At 44.8% G+C, this 19753-nt stretch overlaps 1 protein-coding gene and 1 non-coding gene across 2 annotated transcripts in view; one reads left to right on the top strand and one right to left on the bottom strand.

Moving 5' to 3' along the window:
• Positions 1-5969: 5969 nt before the first annotated feature.
• LOC122898242 lies at positions 5970-6076 on the bottom strand. Its single transcript, XR_006382928.1, has one exon. It is a non-coding gene; the product is annotated as a U6 spliceosomal RNA (small nuclear RNA).
• Positions 6077-8877: 2801 nt separating this feature from the next.
• Positions 8878-19753, top strand: part of CLIC5 (chloride intracellular channel 5) — a 100642-nt gene continuing 89766 nt past the window's right edge. The window contains exon 1 of the mRNA XM_044252067.1: positions 8878-9267. Within this exon, the coding sequence (XP_044108002.1) occupies positions 9205-9267 (63 nt within the window). The 5' untranslated portion in view covers positions 8878-9204. The remainder of the gene's footprint in view (positions 9268-19753) is intronic.

Genomic DNA, 19753 nt, shown 5'->3' with positions numbered 1-19753 from the left:
AGGATAGGAAACTCTAGGGATATCAATTTTTAGGTACCAAGCGATCTAGTCACTCAAACAATAATCAGAACTTGGGCTTCCTTTCTCCATCTCTTAGTCCTTGTTTTCTCTCTACTGGCTTTACTTTCGATTATGTTCTGTCTTCGCGGGGGCAAGACAGAGCAGGCAGCCCCGGGACCATCCTGCAGTTTCTCTGCAAGCCCAGCAGAAGGAAAATTGTCCCTTAAGCACATTTCTGACAAAAGGCCCAAATCTGAGCAAAGGCTGATCTTTTTTTTTTAATCACATCATAATGAGGATTCATAGTCTATCTTCTAAGAGTTACAAAGGAAGAGCCTTAACTAACTTTGCCACCTGGAGCCCTAAATCCAGTTTTAAAAACTGATTCTTTGCCAACTAGATTTTAAATGAGAATGTCACGAACCTACGCTAAGCAGCATGCTTCACCAGTCTACTAGAAGACGTGACTTGTTTCTCATTTTAAAAATGGAACATTGGGTCCCAGTTGATCATGTGTCCATTTTGAACCAATCACTGTGCTCCCAGGGATTCTGTGTTCCCATTGGCCCACGCCAGTTACCTGCCCACCCCGGAAAGTCCGCGGGAACCTAATGGGCTGCGAATGGAGCAGGTGTAGATTCCCAGGGTAATACGCGGTCCTTTTCAAAAAAGCAAATGGATTTTGGTTGTCAATCGTAACAGCTATTTGCTTTTGCTTTCAGAATTCTAATCTGCTGGGTCACTGGCGTTTGCCCACTTCCTTCAACTCATTTTGCATTCTGCTCCCACCCATGGACAAGCTGACTCCCCCTCCCCAACATTCCTTATCTTTCTCCCCCCCTCACCCCCTGGGCTGGGGGCCTCTGGAATACCATGCCTTTTTTTGAGTTACTAAGGGCTATCTCTGGTCAGTTGGCAAGATGGGCCTGTTGTCCAAAAGAAAATTAGATGTGTGCATAAAAGTAATATGGGTCAAAAAGTTTTTTTGAATTTTGTTACACATGTGTTTATCTTGGATCCTGTCCAAGGCTTTTAAAAATATATTTGTGTAATAGTTGTATTTTAATGTGATCTTGCTGTGACTAAAGTATGAACTTTGCCATTAAGTGAGCCAATTACCAGAGCAGTAAATTCTGCCAAAAATTCATGGTGCTGCAATAGAACATGACCTCAGATCACTTTGCTCTGGCCTCTTGTCTCCCGTGGCTTTCCTTTCTCTAGGGGCTAGGTATTTGTTTCTTTTTCATGTGCCACATTTTTGTGCCTGCTTCTTTTTTCAGCTCTGTCTCTGGTGTCTCTGAGGTTAAGCAGAGTGAAGGAGGGTTCCAGAATCCCCAGTTCCACCTGTTCCTTATCCAAGATGAGTCATTCACTGATTCCAACTCAAGAAGCAATTTCTAAGTCTCTTTCATCATCCCAGCCTCCTCCAACTGCATTGTCCTTCTCACACACTGGAAAGCACGGGGGTTAATAAGACAGGCTTCTGCCGTGGAGAGACCTTGGGTTAGAATACCGGCTCTGTTGTTTATAATGATGCGTGTGATCTTGGGCAAGTTCCTAAACCTTCTTAAGTCTTTGCTTCCTCATTTGTAAAATGGGACTGATAGCACCTGTCGTGGGGGTTATAATAGAGACGAAGCAAGCTTAAGCATGATTTAGAGTCCCTGGCACATGGCGGACCCCTAGTAATGTTAACTTTTATTATTCCTACCTCTTTCCCATGTTTTACTTCAAAATTAGAATTTTTATACAAACCCCACACTCTAATGTCCATTTCACTGATGTCAGCCTTTGAGTAAAATAAGGGCTGAATCCTTAGTCGTGGAGGACCCTGGGAATAAAAGAGCTGCCTGATACTTGTTAATTCATTCCAACAACAATTATTTTTCCAGCTGTACTTGGATTATTAACAGTTTGTTGACAAGTGGTTTTTTTGTTTGTTGGTTTGTTTTTGTTTTTTGGTGGTGGTTGTTCACAAGTCTATATAGCAGGGAACCATTATGTTCTGAAGGTCATATGGAAGACCCATGACACTGGATTCCTGCCCCCAAGGAGTTCTAGATCTTGTGGAAAAGACAGAAGGCAATCCATGAAGGCATAACACAGGAGCAAAGATTGCTTGTCAGCAGGAGGCAATAGGCACAGCCTGTTCTCGGAGGGTTCTAGAATGAGCATGAGCAATCTGCCCCCAAAACACTGGTGGAGAGAATGAGTAATGAGTGAATCAGTGGGTGAGTGCCGGTTGTGGACAAGGACACTTGGCTTCAGTCCAGTGTGCTCCCAGTCCCCTCCCTGGGAGACTGTAGGCAGACTGCTGTAGGGACCAAGGTTACTGGTCAAGTGTGGCATGCGTAAGGGCACATTCGTTTATAAAGGAATAGATGGAACTTGCAACCCACCCTAACTCTCCTCACAGGCCCACCTGAGACTTCATGTGGGTGTAATTGCTCCAGGACTCGCTCCCTTGTCTACACCCACCTGGTCCTCCCCCAGAGATACCATATAACTGGGGTTTCTGCAGCTGTCATCAAACCCAGATGGTACCTTCAGCTTGAACCTTAAACCCTTGAGATGTTCCAGGAGATCCTTTGTAAAGAATGTCAGAAAGGGACAATCTGATTCTCATAAAAAGCCACCACCCTGGGCAAAGTGAGTGGGTTCAACTAAATATCACTAGGCATATAAAAGTTGGAGCTTGTAGCTGATGATGGGCTTATATTCTGGTACTGGGTGAGATATTTCTAAAAAAAAGAAAAACAAAACAATAACTCCCTACAAGGATCATCATTATTTCATAATAAATGTCCATTTATCATACACACACTCTCTCTCTTGGTCTAAATGTGCTTATTTTGTTGTTTTATTTTTTTATTTCAGTGAAAGCTTGTTTTACTTTATTGACTATAATTGGGAACACTAGGTCTCATGGAACAGAGACTTGTTTTATGTATCTGAAGTCCAGGGTAAGATAAGATCCGATACTAAGGATCTGAAACAAAGAAGGTGTGGAAAGGGGATATACAAAAAAAAAATCTAGCAGCTTTACTTTTTTTTTGAAGTGTTTAAGAATCTTGATCATCTGAAAAACTTATTTACAGAAAATTCTCATTTTGGTATAGTATTCTGTATGTTTTAATCATGCAGAAACCTCTATAACCATCACCAAAAACAGGATACAGAATAGTTTGATCACCTGAAAAATTACCTCATATTACCCCTTTGTAGGTTCCCCTCTCCCCGCGGTCCCGACAACTGGCAGCCACTGATGTGCTCTCTGTCACTATAATTTTGCTTTTCTATACTGTCATATAACTGGAACCATTTGGTATGCAATCTTTTATTTTTATGTGACTCAAATTTTATTTTATTTTATTTTTAACTTTTAATTAATTTTTATTATGTGATGTTAGTCCCCATACAGTACCTCATTAGTTTTTGATGTAATGTCCCAAGATTTATTATTTGGGTATAACACCCAGTGCTCCATGCAATACGTGCCCTCCTTAATACCCATCACTGGGCTCACCCATCCCCCACCCCCTGCCCTCCAAAACCCTCAGTTTGTTTCTCAGAGTCCACAGTCTTTCATGGTTAGTCTCCCCCTCAGATTCCTCCCTGCCCTCTGCTTCATTTTTCCCTTCCTTCTCCTAATGTCCTCCATGCTATTCCTCATGCTTCACCAGTAAAGCATTGAATGAACACTGGGGTATGGTAAAGCATTCACCATGCTTCACCCAAAAACCATACTATGATTGACTGTCTCTGCTTGACTTCTTTCACTCAGCATAATCTCCTCCAGTCACTTAGTATAGTGCAGCTGAGATTGGTCCATTTTGTATGTGTTCATTCTTATTTATTGCTAAGTGCTCTATAGTTGTACGGATGTACCACAATTCTTTTCTTCCTTTAGCTACTGAGGGACATTTCGGTGGTTTCTCTTTTGTGTCAGTTTTGAACTATGCTGCTATGAACATTCACATACAGGTTTTTGGGAGGACCTAAGTTTTCATTGCTCTAGGATACCACCCGGGAGGTGACAAGTGTGTCTTATGGGTAGCTTGTATTTGACTCTACATGGAATTACCAAATTGTTTTGTCAGAGTGACGGATAGTTCCGCATTCTCACTGACAATGTATGGGAGGGAGTTCCCGCTGCTCTGCCTTCTTGCTACCCCATGGGCTTATCGTGTGTGTATTATTTTCACCATTCCAATGGGTATATTGTGGTATCATTTTATTTGTATTTCTCTACTCAATAATGATGTTGATCATCTTTTCATGTGCTGATTTATCATTGGTATGTCATCTATGGTAAAACGTTCAGATTCTTTTGGCTAATTTTTAATTCGGTTGTTTGTTTTCTTATTTTTGACATGTAAAAATTGTTTACAAACTCTGGATACACATTCTTTGTTTCCTCCTCTTCTTATTTCTGGAAGAGATTTATAAAATTGGTATTATTTATTTCTTAAAGGTTTAGTTGAATTCATTAATGAAGACATCTGGGCTTGGAGGTTTTTTTGGCAGGGAGAAGATTTTCAACTATGAATTTAATTTCTTTAGTGTATATGGGACTTTTCAGGTTATCTCCTCCTTCTTGAATGAGTTTTGTTAGTTTGTTTCTTTGAAGATTTGGTTCTACAGAAGTCTCCAATTTATGTGCAGAGTTGTCTATATCCTTCCTTTATTATCCTTTTATGACTGCGGTAGTGCTATCCCATCTTTCATACCCATACTGATAATATATAGCTTCTCTCTTTCTCTTTTTGCAAATCTAGCTAGAAATTTATTAACTTTATCAATCCTTTACAAGAATTAGCTTTTGGTTTCATTGATTTTCTCTGTTGTTTTGTCTTGTTTCAGTTTCATTTTTTCTCCCCTTATATTTATTTTTTTCCTTCTTGCTTTAGGTTTTGCTGGTTTCTTAAGGTACAAACTTAGATTTGAGACCTGAATTTCCTTCTAAACAGAATATTTCAAACATAAATTTCTTTCAAGGGCTACTTTAGTTTCATCCCACAAATTTTGATACATTGTATGCTCATTTACATTCAGGTCAAAATGTTTTCTAATTATCTTTGAGACTTCTTTATTGACCAATGAATTTCTGAAAGTGAATTGCTTAATTTCCAAATACTTAGAGGTTTTCCAGAAACATTTTTTATTAATGTAATTGATTCTATTATGAGCACAGTTTCACTCTTTGAAACATGTTTACTTTGTGACCCAGAATATGGTTCACTTTGGTGCATATTCCATATGTGGTTAAAAATAGTGTGTTTTCTGTTGTTATTTAGATGGGATACTCCATAAAAGTTCATTAGGCCAAACTGCTGATAGTATGGTTTAGATCTTCTATATTCGTGCTGATTTGTTGTTGTTGTTGTCTATTTGTGCTATCAATTACTAAGAGAAAATTTTGTAGCCTCGAACTACAATTGTGATTTGACTCTGTCTACTCTGAGTTCTGTCAGCTTTGCTTCATATATTTGGTATGTATTTAGATGTATTTGGTACATATTTAGCTCTGGTATTAGGTACGTATTTAGAGTGTCATATCTTTTTTTTTTAGATTTTTTGTTAATTTATTTATTTGAGAAAGAGAGAGAGAATGAATGAGTAGGGAGAAGGCTAGAGGAGGAAAATGTGCCATTTTACAATACATTTTGTGTTTGCTCTTTTTTTTCCCGTCAAACTTATTATATTATTTGAAGATTTCTTCCCATTACATTTTAATATATCTATTGGCTTTTCACTATATCTCTCTGTTTAACTTTTCTAGTTGTTGCTTTCAGGGTGGTTACAACACACATATCTAAATTTTCTCAATCTTCTTAGAGTTCATAGTTGGCCACTTCAAGTGAAGTATAGAAACCTTACCATTATATAAATCAGTTTACATCTTATTGAAATCAAATATATTGAAAACCCCACAAGACAAGTTATAATTTTTGCTTTCAACAATCATACAAAAGTATGGATGGTACACAGACTCACACGTAAACCTTTCACTGGGGTCATGCCAATCTTCTCTGTATTTTTCCAACTTTAGTATATGTGCAGCCCCAGTGAGCACTGAAGGTGTTTTTGAAGTTCTTTAAAGGTAAATATTTACCCCAAACTTGCACCAACTTCGTGAAACTATGATTGTTAGAAGTACAGTCTATGACCAAGGACGTGTTTTTCTCGGGACAAAGCCATAATTGACTCTAACCAATAATAATTTGACATTAAAGGGTATAAAATAAAGACATGTGGTAACATGAACTAAAGCAGAATGCAAATTCAAAAAGTAGAAACATGCACAAAAATGTTTTATCACCAAAGCTGACTTTTTGTTTTGTTGTTTTGCAATATGAATGTTTATAATAGCAAAACTACCAGTTATCTGGAGGGATGTCTAAATGGAAGGTGTTATCTAGAAATTAAAATAGAACTGGTCCATTTTCCAATAAGCAGTAGATATCTGGAGAAGACGAAAGAGAGGCTGGCTCTGCTAGATGTGGAATTAAGGAGAGTGGAGGTCATAACAGACACTGTTCAGATCATAGCCAAGAAAATGATCACACATGTAAAGCATCTTTCATCTAAAAATAAATAACCCTCAACGGCATTTTATGCATATAATTTTATTTACCTCTGCCACAGTTGCTATTGCAAATAGTGTCCAGAGTCCAGAGCAGGGAAGTGATGAGTCTATGGGGCACGCAGTGAAGGTATCAGTCTCCCTCTGTGCCCTTGTCCTTCCCAGAGTATGCAGTCATTGGCTCAGAAGGTACAGCTGGGAAGGTGACTGTTTCTCTAAAGGCTTTGGTGATGTAAGCCAAAAACCAAGGAGGAGGAGAGGGCAATGAAACCTCATCTAGACTGAGCCGTAGTGTACTGTGAGGGTTGCAAACTTGGACTTGTTGACTGTTCAGTGAGAAGGAAGCATTTGTACTTGGACTTCATGGAGAAACAGCCTGCCATAAAGGGTGGTTGGGATACCACGCCATCTTCTCCATCTGTCAGATGTCCGACCAGTCAGGAAGGTTCAGTCAAAGTGCTTTCTGCTTTATGAGGCCTTGCCCTCTACCCACTCCAGCTGTGTTGAATGGTCTGCCTCTATGCTGACTGATAGAGCTTCTCCATCTGCCCAACTCATGTGATAAGCTTCATCTTCCTTCCGTGTGACAGTTACCCGGAAATGGATCTTAATCTCCATTCAGACCAGGACAGTGTCGTTGTTTCTTCAAAGTGACTTACCCAGTGTGCGCTAAGTTGGAAAGAGGCAGTTAGTAGAGTAGTTGAGAGAACAGGCTCACTCTTTCTGTGTTCAAATCCACCATTTTCTAGCTGGATGTCCAGGGACAAGTTATTGAAATATTTTAAGCCTCTATTTCCCCACCTTGAACACTGGGATAATAACCTTATTTGTAAAGACTCAACAAGTAAAGGTGTACAGTGCTGAGCATTTTTGTCTGGTATATACTAAGAACTATTACCTATTTTTATTATTAAGTGATTAAATTTTTTCTTACAAAGCTGTGAAATACATACATATCTGTGAGCAAGGCAAGCCAGAACACAAACAGGACAAGCAAAGAGAAGGCAGAGAAAAACAAACCAAAACTGACCAGATTTCAGATGCCAAAGATTTAGTACCTATTTTTAAACGAAGTGAAAGGTGGAAATGCAAATTGGTACAACTGCTCTGGAAAACCGTCTGGCAGTGTTGATTCAAGAAGAATATTCTCATACTCTATGACTTAAAAAATTCCACTTATAAGTATATGCCCAACAGAGAAGTGTCCTTGTATTACCCAAGGATGCTTGATAGAATGCTCTTAACAGCAGTATCTACAGTAGTGGTTAACTGGAAACTATGCATATGTCTATCACCTGAAAAATGGATACATAAATGTGGCCATGAAAATGGATGATTTACAACTACACACAACAGAATCAATGAATCTCACAAATGTCATGGTGAGCAAAGGAAGCCAGACATCAAGGAGTATTTACAGCCTTTACTGTAAGAGTCCAGGCAAAACTAACCTGTGTTGTTACAGGTCAGGATAATGGTTACAGGGATGGGGGCGGGGTGTGGAAGGGCAGGAAAGGAAGAGACAGGAAAAGCTTCCTAGCTAACATTTTATTTCTTTGTCTGGGGCTCTATGCGTGGCTTCAGTTCATTGAACTGAGATTTACCTGCGTTTTCCTACATGTATATCATACTTCACTGCAAAACAGGTAACAGAAGTAAGAATAGGAAAGCAAGGGAAGGAAAGAAAAGAACAGAGAAAGAAAGGGAGGGAAAAACAAGCCCAGAAGATGAGAAAGACACAGGTCCTGGGCTTTGGATGCATCTGACCAGTTGGGCTCAGCCCTCTACCTCACACACCAGCCCTGCCCATCTGCACCCCCTGCCCTACTCCATTTGCCCAGCACGTGGATGGCTTGTATGGGGTGGGTGGGGGGAATCCTCTCCTTCTCTGCCCTCTCCCCAAGCTCCTCCCCACTCTGACCATCACTAAGTCAGGAAGGGGCTTTCCTGGGGGGAACGCTGGTTTTGGAGTAACTGGGGAGTGGAGGGTGCTAAAGCATCATTAATGAAACCTAAGACTTAAAGCCATCTTTTCTCTCCTCTTTTCCTCTTCGCCTGGACTCCTTCTCCCTCCCCGTACCTTTCCCAGAAGGTCCCCCTGAATCGGTGGCAGTGGCAGTCCGACAGGGCCGCGCCTGGGGCGCTGCTGGGCTGGGGTGGTGGGGCGGAGCGGGGGCCAGAACCAGGGCCAGGGCAGGGGCCGCGCTGGCGGGGTGCCCCTCCCCCCCCGCCCCGCCCGGGCTGACCCCGCCCCGCGGCCTCCGGCTATTTTGGGCGCGTTGGCGGCGACGCGGGGATCGCTGACAAGCGCGGATCCTGTGACACCTCCCTGCAGCCCGGCACTTGTTGCTGGGGGACCTGCTGCTATCCCTGAATCCACCTTTCCCCCTTGCCCCCTGTCCCCTCTGGCTTCCCTCCTTTGCATTCGATCTCTCCGAACACTGATCTCTCAGACACTGCTGTTCCCGGCTTGGGAAATAGATTTGAAAATAATAGTAATAATAATAAGCGCCGCTCTCAAGAAGGGCCCCGTTAAAGCAGGAGCGCAGAGGGCTGGCCCAGGCGCCGCAGAGGTGGCGCCTCCTCGGCCCGGGACGCTGGCCCCGGGCGCCGAAGGCATGACGGACTCGGCGACAGCTAACGGGGACGACAGGGACCCCGAGATCGAACTCTTCGTGAAGGTAGGTTGGCATCCAGGCGCTCGCTGCACCTGTCGCTCCAGCAGTCGGGCTCCTTGCGGCGCGGGCTCACGTGCCAGCGCAGACAGAGCTGGGACACTGGACTCTCCCCAGGGAGGACATCTCGGCCCTAGCGCTCCCTTGGGTGTCCTTCCTGCAAGCGGGACAGCCTCGCTGAGGGGCTCCGGGATGTCGGGGAGTCAGGCGCAATCCGGCAGGTGGCCGCCAGTCTTCTTGTTGGCCCGCAGTTTGTCAAACCAGCTGCAGGGTCAGTGGATCAGTCCCGAGCCCTGCCCGGTGCGATTTTGGCCAGTCTTGAAGGGTATCTTGAGGTATAAAGAGGTGGCAGACGCATGGCTGGACCACTGAACCTTTCTTCTAAAATTGCGGGGCACAGGGAGGTAAGAGAGGGACGGGAAGAAAAGGAAACCTTACGGATATAATTCTCTCTGACAAAATAAAAATAACATCTCTTCAAAGGTCCTTTCTTCGGCTCAGAGCTACTTCAAAGAAAAGCAGAAGGAAACAAAGGTGTTTCTTGCTTTGTGACCTGCAAAGCAGAAAGCAAACACTCCTTTCGCCCACATTACTACTATTGTCATAATCATGATTCCGCAGGGTAGTATCAGGAAATGCTAAGGGTTGGGCAGTGGGGGAAACCCAGGTGGACTTGGGGCGGAAGGGGATGGAGGAGCACAGTGAACAAACCAAGTTAAGTCGCCTTGCTTCCTGGGTGAAACAATCTTCCCTCAACACTGCTGCACTTCGTTTGCAGCCCGTAGGAGGGAAAGGGATGGATGCCGGCGAGGCAGCGTTTCCCGGGTCCACCCGGTGGTGTATTGTAAGAAAGAAACATTTGATCAGTCCTCGCTGTGGCCGACACACTGCAGAAGCTGGGAAACCTGAGGCGGCAGGAGAGTTGCCTCCTGGGCAGTGCAGAAAGCCTCGCCAGGACTTGGGGGAGGGGAGTCCGCTGGCCGCCTGAGCTCCAGGACTTTTCTCAAATGGGGAAAATACCCTTTCGCTGCAGTTTTCTTGAAATGCCCAGGTAACTGAGAAGGGGGGAGTCCTTGATACCTTTTAGAGGTCTCCTGGGGTGCATTTAAAAGGCATATGTATTCCCTGGAGTGGGAAAGATGTTATTTGGGGTAAATTACCCTGAATTCCAAGCTAATTAAACAGAAAAATTGTCACAAAAAAGTGTAAGACCTACAGAAACCTTGATAACCACCTTCTGGTCTTTGGTATCTTTCCGTGCCTAAAAAAATAAACCCCTCAGGTTGTGACTTATGTTACATTTGTCTAAGTGGTCTGTCCCAGTTGGCCCAGCCTACCACAAAGGTCTGTTACATTTTCTTCAGCCAGGTGTTACGTCCTTTGGGTTTATTTTTCAAAATTATCCATAGAAATCACACCTGTCATTTAGTGACATTTGCTTTGAGAAGGCTATTTCTCTCCCCTCAAAGGTGGCTCTTGTCTCGTTTGGTTTTGCGACCCTTCTAGGCAGGATTACCAGGTCCTTTGGCAGACCTGGGTGATGAAAGAGGTCACGTCCTCTTGCAAGTTTGGCAGCATTGGACCAAGGGCCAGAAATGGGGGCTCTGGGCCTTGGTGTCCAGGTCTGTGGTCTAGGGAACCAGCAGGGAGAGCTTTAACAAAGTGATGAGTTTCCCTGCTCTCCTTGAAGAAAGCTATTCTAGGACTTTCTCAGATTTCCTGGGAGCAGGTAGTTTCATAGTGTCAAGTTCCTGAAAGCTATTTGAAACACAAATTGACTCTTTAGAGCCAAAGGAGCCCTTTGCCCCACTACTAGGCACTGAGACGGATTCTGCCTGCACCTTTGGAACCTCGTTGGCAGCTTTGAAGGTTTTCTCCATTTATATAAAAATCACACTGCATAGCCCCCAGGGCCCCTAAAAGAATTCTAAAATGCCCATGTTGTTGTTTTGTCTTAAAGGAAAGAGATCCATGGCCAGGCAGGCCTTCATGATTAACTCAAAAACTGGATTGACTGTGGGACAAAAAGATGATAGGAAAGCTCTTGATTTTTTCCCCCCTCTTGTTTGATGTTCTGGGTTGCAGTTACCATTTGCAGGGACTCACATAGGCCAAAAATGTTGTGTAGTAAAGATCCCACCCAGGTTATGAATGGTTTTATTTTAGGGAAACAAGGGCCTGATCTACAGAATCAGGTCCTCCCAAAGTTGGACATTTGTCTTAGCTGTGTGATTCCCATGAGAAAGGCCTTCCTGTTGAAGGCATCTGGGGCCTGAGGCATCTTCTGCAGAGCAGGGTGGGTTGGTTTCCAGGAAGCCTTTTGGCCAGGTGGGACCCCACTCAGAGTGGGATGTGTCATTTTCAACACCTCCTTCAGGGGACCTCCTCTCTACCCAGCTGGTATGCTGGGCGTGTCGTTCAAAACCAGGATCACTCAGGGAGTTTCAGGGATACACAATTCTATCCCACATCACCTGCTTATCAGCGTCTGTTAACTACTATGACTACTACTCCTGGTGCTCTTGGTAATAATAATAATAATAATAATAATAATAAATGGCAGCATTTTAGAATTTCTGAAACACATTCAAATGCCTTACCTTGTTCCCTGTGTATTAGCCTTAGTTCACTTCTGCGAAAAATGAAGGAAACAAATAAATGCAAGTCACAGGGAGTTCATGAGAGCTCCTGCTGTCTGATGTTCAGTGAGTCACAGTCTGCCCCATGTCACAACCTAGGGAAGTAAGAAGGATGATTCTGCCCGTTCGATGGTTGAACAACACCTGTGCTCAGAAGTACACTGTAAATAACGTTCAGATCCATTCCTCAAATGTTCCTGTTTGGACTCCGAATTTCTTTCTCTTTCTTTTCCAAAGACCCGTATGTCAGGCCTTATACCTTCTTTGGCTGAATTAGGCAATTCATTGATACCTCACTAAACCATTCTACTGTCGTAGAATGCTGCCCGCTGTGCTCTGCCCTCCTTCCAGGGAATACTAGTAGTGACATTTTTAGTTTCTTCATCACCAATGAGAAAGTCTTGAGTAACTCTGCTCTGATATAATATTTCATAGAGGCTCCATGGATGGGACAGAGGCTTGGAGACACAGGATATGAGTTTGGGTCTTGTCCCTGCTTCTAATTAACTCATGACTGAACACATTACTTAAGTTCTATGAGGCGCAGTAGCCTCCTCTTGAAAACAAGAGGATGGTTATATGGTTATAAATAACCACAATTACATGATGGCGATCATATATTTTATGGCTCAGACGATGACATTTGGTGTGAGAGTGAAAGGGGGTGCTATGAATAATTAGGCTGGGACAGCAGGTGTCACCAAGAATTGTTCCCAGGCAAATCAGGATGTGTGGCCACCCTGATTATGGGAATACCACGGACATGCTGTTGAGGATTCCACAGGAGCAAGTAGGTGAAAGTACTTTGTGAATGAAAATTGGTATAAACACATATGAGTAAAATAACAATGTGAATTCCATGGCAGATTAAACCTTTCCTGATCTGCAGGCCCCCGATTTGCCCTAGGGAACAAAAGCCTGCCTCCTTCCTCACTTGCAAGGCTATTTCAAGAATAAATAAATGGGATCATGTACAGCTTGGACTTTGATTGTAAGAGGAAGACAACAGGTTCGATAGTTGACAGTGGCAGCCAATGTAGTTTATAGAAAGAAGAAAGAGCAAGGAAGTAAAAGCAAAACAGAAAGTGATTTGGAAAAACAAATACAGGATGTGCTGAGTAGGTTAGATCAACCGCCCATCTGTGTTGACTCCTGGACAGCCAGTCCCATCCTTGGACCCAAGAAGTAGAACACCACCAAAGTTGTTGCAAATATCTCTTGCTGCCAGGCATGTGAATTTCAATAGAAACCAGTGGTTCTCAACTTTGGCTACATATTTAGATTGTTTGGGGGAGGTTTAAGGTTTAAGAACTCCTGATGACTGCTACTTCTTGATCAATTACAGGAAAATCCCTTGGGGTGGGGGAAGGAGACCCAGAACCAGATTTCTTACCCCCACCCAGGTGACTCCAGGGTGCAGTTCGGGTAGAGAGCCATTGAGTCATGATCAGAGGCAAGTCTGACTGCAGGCAGTGTCTGCCATGGCTAAAATAGGTAGCCGTCCTAGAGGGAATTAGTGCCCAGAATTTCTAACAGCTTCAGGGTGTCATGACCAGGAGTGTTGTTGATACAGAGCTTGTACCCTATCTGTGCTCAGTTAACAGTTGCTGACGGACTATGAAGCCCTATCCACAGGACTCCAGAACCATCCGTGCATGGGGTTGGTCTAGTTAAATAACCATCAATTCAGCTTGGGGGAAATAAAACGGAGTCCTGCTGATTGTTGGGTGGAAATGACTAGCTGTTTTATTTATTGAGTGGTCTGGAAGGCTCTGACAGTGGTGCAGAGCCCATGTCAAGTCGTGGTCACCCATTGTATAGTCATCTGACTTCCAGAACAGACAAGATCAAATCTTGTGGCATTCCCTCTCAGATCCCCACTGCCCGCTGGCTGCCTGGTTCCCTTGCACATCTCACCTAAATGTGGGAGCATTAGGTTTTGCTGTTCCCTTCAGTACATTAAGCAACTGTTTTTCTTTGAGTCCGGGTTTGGGTTGGGGTCAGGAACCAATACACAAGTTCACCTGCTGTGCCATGTCTGTGAGTATGACTTTTCCTGCATGCCTCAGGTCTGGTGGCAGGGGCAGTGGGTCTACAGATGTTGAAGCCCACTGTTAGTGCACTCAGCTCCTGCCTCCCTGCCCACAGTTCTTGCTTCCCCAGCTTGCCTTTCTCCAGCTGGGGCAAAGACTCCATCCATTTAGACCATCTGGCAAACATCTTCTCATCTGGATTCCTTTTTTGTTGCCACGTGCTGGGCCCCTTTTAGTGACAGCAGGAGGCATGGTGGGAGAGGGCCCACTTTAGGGAGCAGGCTCTGGGTTTCCAGCTGGACGGGCTGGAACAGGCTGCCGTGGCTCTCTGTGCCTATTTTCTTACCAGTGCTGTGCTGATGACGGTGGGACACGTTTTGAGGTGTTGGTGTGAGCACTAGAAAAAGTTAAGTATGAATCTGCGGCAAAAATGTAACTTCTTCTGCAGGCCCAGTATAGCCTCCTTAGGGAGAAGCCAAGACCATGAACTGCCCTTCCTTGGCGTGTCCGAGAAGTCACAGGCTCAAACCTGTCTGTGCCTGCCTTGTCACTGGGACAGGACTCAGACTCGTCTACGAGCAGGAGCCGCATGTGACCATCACTGGCTCTGACTGTCTGTGCGGAGCTGCTTCTCTGGGAGCTGGAGGCCCACAGAGATCACTGACTGAATGATGTGTTTGGCCTGGCTACAGGCGCCGTGCAGATCCCTGGCCAGTGGTTGGGCTCTGCAAGCTCCAGGGACGTTAATTTCTCCTGTCGGTTTTTCTCCTCTCTCCTCTCTCATCCCAGGGAGCCCTCACATAGCTTTGGGGGCAGGGCCAGGAGGCCTCAAACCGCTGGGGGGCTACATTGGCCCTGACCTTGTTATTTCGGTGGCTTCCTTCCCTTTCCTGTCACTGGGCTCTGGGCCGGGCTTCACAGGCTCCCCTGGAAGATGTCTATAACTCCAGCCCGTAGATGAGAAAGAAGGCTCTAGAGTCCACATCCTTTGGTTTCAGGAGGACCCATTCCTCCCTGCAAACTTCTAGCTCTGCATAGCCACGGTATTGTCTTGCTGGTCTATACAAACAGCATAACAGACTCTCAGTAGCTGGTATTTTCAAAAACTGTCGTATGGGAGACATCCTCATTGGTCTTTGTCATCAGGGCTGGAGGACTAGAAAGAGCGAAGGAAAAAAGTGGGTAAGCATGGCTTTCCGGAAGATGTGGGTCAGTGATAAGAAGGTTCTCTCTACCCAGGGCATCCTAGATCTGACTCTGCTTGCATTCTGAGGGAGCACTCCAACTACTGGGCAATTTGTCTGCCAGCTCCCTGAGTGTAATCTATGTTGGAAACACATATATGTGGTCAAGGGGTATCTTAGTCCCGAGATGTGAAGTTCTTGAAGGATAAAGACTATAGATAGCCTGTTGTCAAGTGTTAAATAAATCCTTCCTAGAAAGAAGAAATAGAGTTTTAGCTTCTAGAAGCACTCTCTTCTAACGTGGGAAGGTTCTTTTAATTACATTTGGTGTAGCACTCATGGGGAACAGTGGCTAGGCCAATGGTGCTCAGCTCTGGGGTGTGAAAAAGTCACTGCATAACTTCTTTACATGGGCTTGTTCATGCTCTTTCTCCAGATTTTCATACTTAGAAGATTTGGGTAAGGCCTGGGTGCCTGTTTCCTCATGAAGCCACCCCTGAGTGGTTCTGGGATTCATCAAAGATTGAGAACCACTAGCCTCGAGCATGGGTAAATAGAGCTAAACAAACAGTGGGACATCCAAAGGGCAGCATGAAATCCAGCCCTTCCTTGAAACATGCATTTCCTTGGGTGGGCAAGGCTGAGGCAAGAAACTTCTTAGCATGAATCATCCGAATTGACCACAAGTAAACCAAAAAAGGGGAGGAAAGGAATGCATTGCACCTTTCTTTCATAACTTGCTTTTATTCCTTTGTAATATTGTGTGAGGACACTGGAGTGACGAGTACTTTTAGACGTTAGGCAAGAAGGAGGTATTAGTAAGATAAAGAACTTTGAGTGTTAAGGGATTGAAAACAGTTAGTCAGTCGACCAATCAACCAATTACCAACCATGTTTGTGAAGCCATCATCTGTGGAAACTGATGAGGGGGCCTGGAGAGCAAGGAGGGGAGGTTGCCCACAGTCCATGAGCTTGCAGCTAAGGATAGAGCTTCAAGCAATCATCAGTGCCTCATGAGTGACAGGAGATGAAGTGAGGGGTGTAGGTATAGGGACCCATATGGCCTGAAGGACGTTTCCAAGCGTACTTTGAGGGGAGGTGGGACATGAGTTATGCTTGGAAAAATGATTAGGATTCATAGAGTGGCAACCATATCAGATTCAGATTCAGCAACAGTATGAGGTAAGGCTGTTCAGGACCCAGGGGGTAGCTAAGGTTGGCTGGAGAGAACAGCCTATGGAGGGATGCAGCTGGAAAGAAGATAGGAAAACAAAAACAAAAACAAAAAACAATCCAATAATGGGAAGGATTGTGTGAATGGCAAGTAAATGGTTTTGGGTCCATCATAGGTAAATAGGAAAAAACCAGAAGTTTCTACACAGGTGGGCCCTAGATTTAGTTCCTCTTTGGAAAGGTTCATATGCAGCATTGTGTGATGGGGTGCACAGACTCAGGAACTTGAAGCAAGAAGCCCCAAACTCCCAATTCTGGCACAGCCACAGTTTTGGGTGTGTAACTGTCTTCAAAAGCAAATTTCCTCTTTGTAAAATGGGGTTAAAAGAAATCATAGAGTATTTTTCCTTGGAGAACCCTCTTAGAAGTCATTTAGTCTGAACTCCTCTTAGAAGATAAAATTCACAGTCTAACCTTTTAGGATACATGGCTGTATGGCTTTCAGGAAGAGAAGTGAGTAAAATGTGAGCTGCTCTGTGTTTGCTGTTGCTCTCGCCTTGACCATGTCAGAAGGAAAGCCTTGAGGAAGAGGTCATGAAGAGGATTCTCGAGTGTTCCTTGTGAGGTGGCCCTCATGAGCTCGAAGTAGGGCAAAAAGGAGGGATATGCTGGGGGACAGTGATGTGAGTACAAAATAGGGCACAGGCCTTGAAAGAAAAAGGTGCGGATATGTGAGGGACGTTGACACTTAGGATTCAGTGGTATCATGGTAAATTCACCTCCCAAGAGACTGGTTTCCATATTTGGTGAGTCTCTTCCCTTATTTTCTCGACACCATGGATGGGCTTGACCATGATTGTCTAAGGTGTTGTGATTGGACTGAGTGCAGATAAACTAAGTGGGCTTGAGCTTAACTTTTTTCAGGTTCATTTTAACCTGAAACCCTATGAATCTATGATAGGGTAAAGAGGACCAGAGTAGTTGATGGGCACCTGGGTGGCTCAGTGGGTTAAGCCTCTGCCTTCGGCTCAGGGTCCTGGGATTGAGCCCCTCATTGGGTTCTCTGCTCAGCAGGGAGCCTGCTTCTCCCTCTCTCTGCCTGCCTCTCTGCCTCCTTGTGATCTCTGCCAAATAAATAAATAAATAAATAAAATATATTAAAAAAAAGAGTAGTTGTTAATGCGAATAATCTTCCGGTGTTACAAGTGTTTTGTTTGAGATGATGGCAGGTCAGTCAAGGGCAGATGTCCACCAGAGTGCTGGAAAACCCACACTCAGAATGATGGGAAGGCCAGGGCGAGGGGTGTGGGTTTGAAGTTCTGCTCAGAGCTGCAGTTGAAGGAATAGGTTCCTGGAGGAGGAGGAGGGAGCACGAAGAAGTGAGGAGATAAGGACTGTGCTCAGGAAATGCCCATTTGTGGGGGAGGAATGAGCCACAAGAGAATCTGGCAAAGCTAATGAAGACGCAGAGACTGAGGGAAATATATGTAATGTCTTGAACGAAGGGAACTATGGGAACAATCGCTCAGAGGCAGGAGATACCAGGTGTCCCGGAAGGACTGAGTTCTGTGTGGCTGTGACGGAGTGTGAAGAGAAGCGGGAAGGTGACAAATATAAGTTGGGGTCCAATCATGAGGCACTTCTGAGGGCAGGTCAAGAGATTTGGACACTTATTTACAATGTCGACGGTTGCATGCGTACCACTGGCTTGTGGGGCAATTATATTTTAAGGGAGAAGAAAGTACTTTGTTGTCTGCAGCTGGTGTGCCTGCCCATGTTGCATCTGAGGAGATCTGAAATGGGAGGTCTTCGCGGTGTGTCTCGGGCCCCCCATGGGCTGTGTGTGTAGAAATTTGGTGCTGGTTACCCTACCCGCTGTATCAACCCCTACGGACCTTAAGTTGGTGTTTTCCTCTTCTGATCATCATTATTCTATGGTGAGGAGGAAAGCAACGAGTATCAGGCTGGAGAAATGACACAAAAGGTGAAGGAAGGATGTATCGTGAATGAAGTCCAACTGGGAACCCATTACCTAGAAGGCAGAGGAAGTGAAAACCATGTCCCAGTTACTATCGCTTAAAAATTCAGTTGGGGAGGTTGTCATGGCAACAGATATACTTTTCTTGATTCAGCTCAAGGTTCCTCTCTCCTAAACACACGCCTCTGCTACCCAGTGCAGACAAGGAGCAGAGAGGTCCAGGGAGTGCATATAGCATGTGGGTGGGGGTCAATCTCACTGTCTTTTTATTCATTTTCACATTTGGGTGCTGTAAATATTTTGTTAGTCACATCATAAAATCCAGGATTCACGGTGTAATTGGCCTTAGAAACTAAAGGACCCACTTATCTGTGGTTACTGATCACACTTGCCTTATGTTTTTCCTGTGGGGATAAAGAGTTCTGGGCAGGGCTTGACCACAGGACTCTGGGAGAGGGGGGTGCGGCAGGCAAAGTTATGTGACTTCCCCTCAGGTGGGTACTTAAGGAGCATCGCAGAGATCTGCTCTGTGTGGCAGGATATTATCAGGGACCAATAGAAACAGGAATCTCCTTTGTAAGCTGGAGTTTCCACGGAGGCATTTCATTCATTGGTCAGTGTGTGCCCCCACTGAAACCCCAGCCCATGAACTTGTTCACCTAATAGCTCAGAGTGTGTTGAGTGAATGGTTTTCCCTGCTCAGCCTCCTTCCCTGCTACGCTTGCTGCCCCCTAGGGCTGCCAGCTCCTCTGTGGGAGTCTATGTTTGCCAGCACACGGGGGAGATGGAAGGTGGGGGATCGTCTGGAAGGTTTGCAAGGTCTGTGACAGAAAGTGGCCAAATCATTGTCCCCTGCTTTCCATAGTCCAGAACTCAAGTATCATCTAGCTGTGCTCCTAGGAAAAAGGGGAGAAGGTTGGTGAACAACGAATCATTCTCCACCATAAAAATGATTTATTTCCTTGTTTCTTACCACGTTACTCATCACACCTTCCCACTCATGGCATCCTGCCTGCAGCCTGTCTCCCCTCCTGTCTGCCAGGTTTGATGTCATTAGCTTAATATTCCTTGAATACTTTATCACACCCATTCCTTTACTGGCTAGATCAAGTTCATCGCTTCAGCCTGGTATTGAAGACACTCCAGCCAGGCCAGCACTCCCTCTCCTGACCTTCTTTTCCCCGCTCCCTGAAAATGGTTCCTTAGGTGTCCGACACTTGGTGATGCATTGGCAAGCCTCTTCCCTGATTTCATCCTCAGGGATGAAAGGAGGAAGAAAGAGATTTCATCTTCATCACAGACAAGGTGCTTACTGGGCACTGCATACCGTGTTGTTCACCACAAGAGAGGGAGAAACCCGGAGATCCTGACTCCAGAGCTGGACAGTCCCCCCCAGAACAGGGCTGCTCAGCCCTGCATGGTCCTAGGAACCATGGGGACACTTTCCAAACTCCAGCACTAACTCATGAGTCAGAGTGTTCAGGG

Source organism: Neovison vison, chromosome 1 (genome assembly GCF_020171115.1).
Source record: "Neovison vison isolate M4711 chromosome 1, ASM_NN_V1, whole genome shotgun sequence".
NCBI lineage: Eukaryota > Metazoa > Chordata > Mammalia > Carnivora > Mustelidae > Neogale > Neogale vison.
The sequence above is the reverse complement of the archived record's forward strand: the minus strand, read 5'-3'. Positions and strand labels throughout refer to the sequence as shown.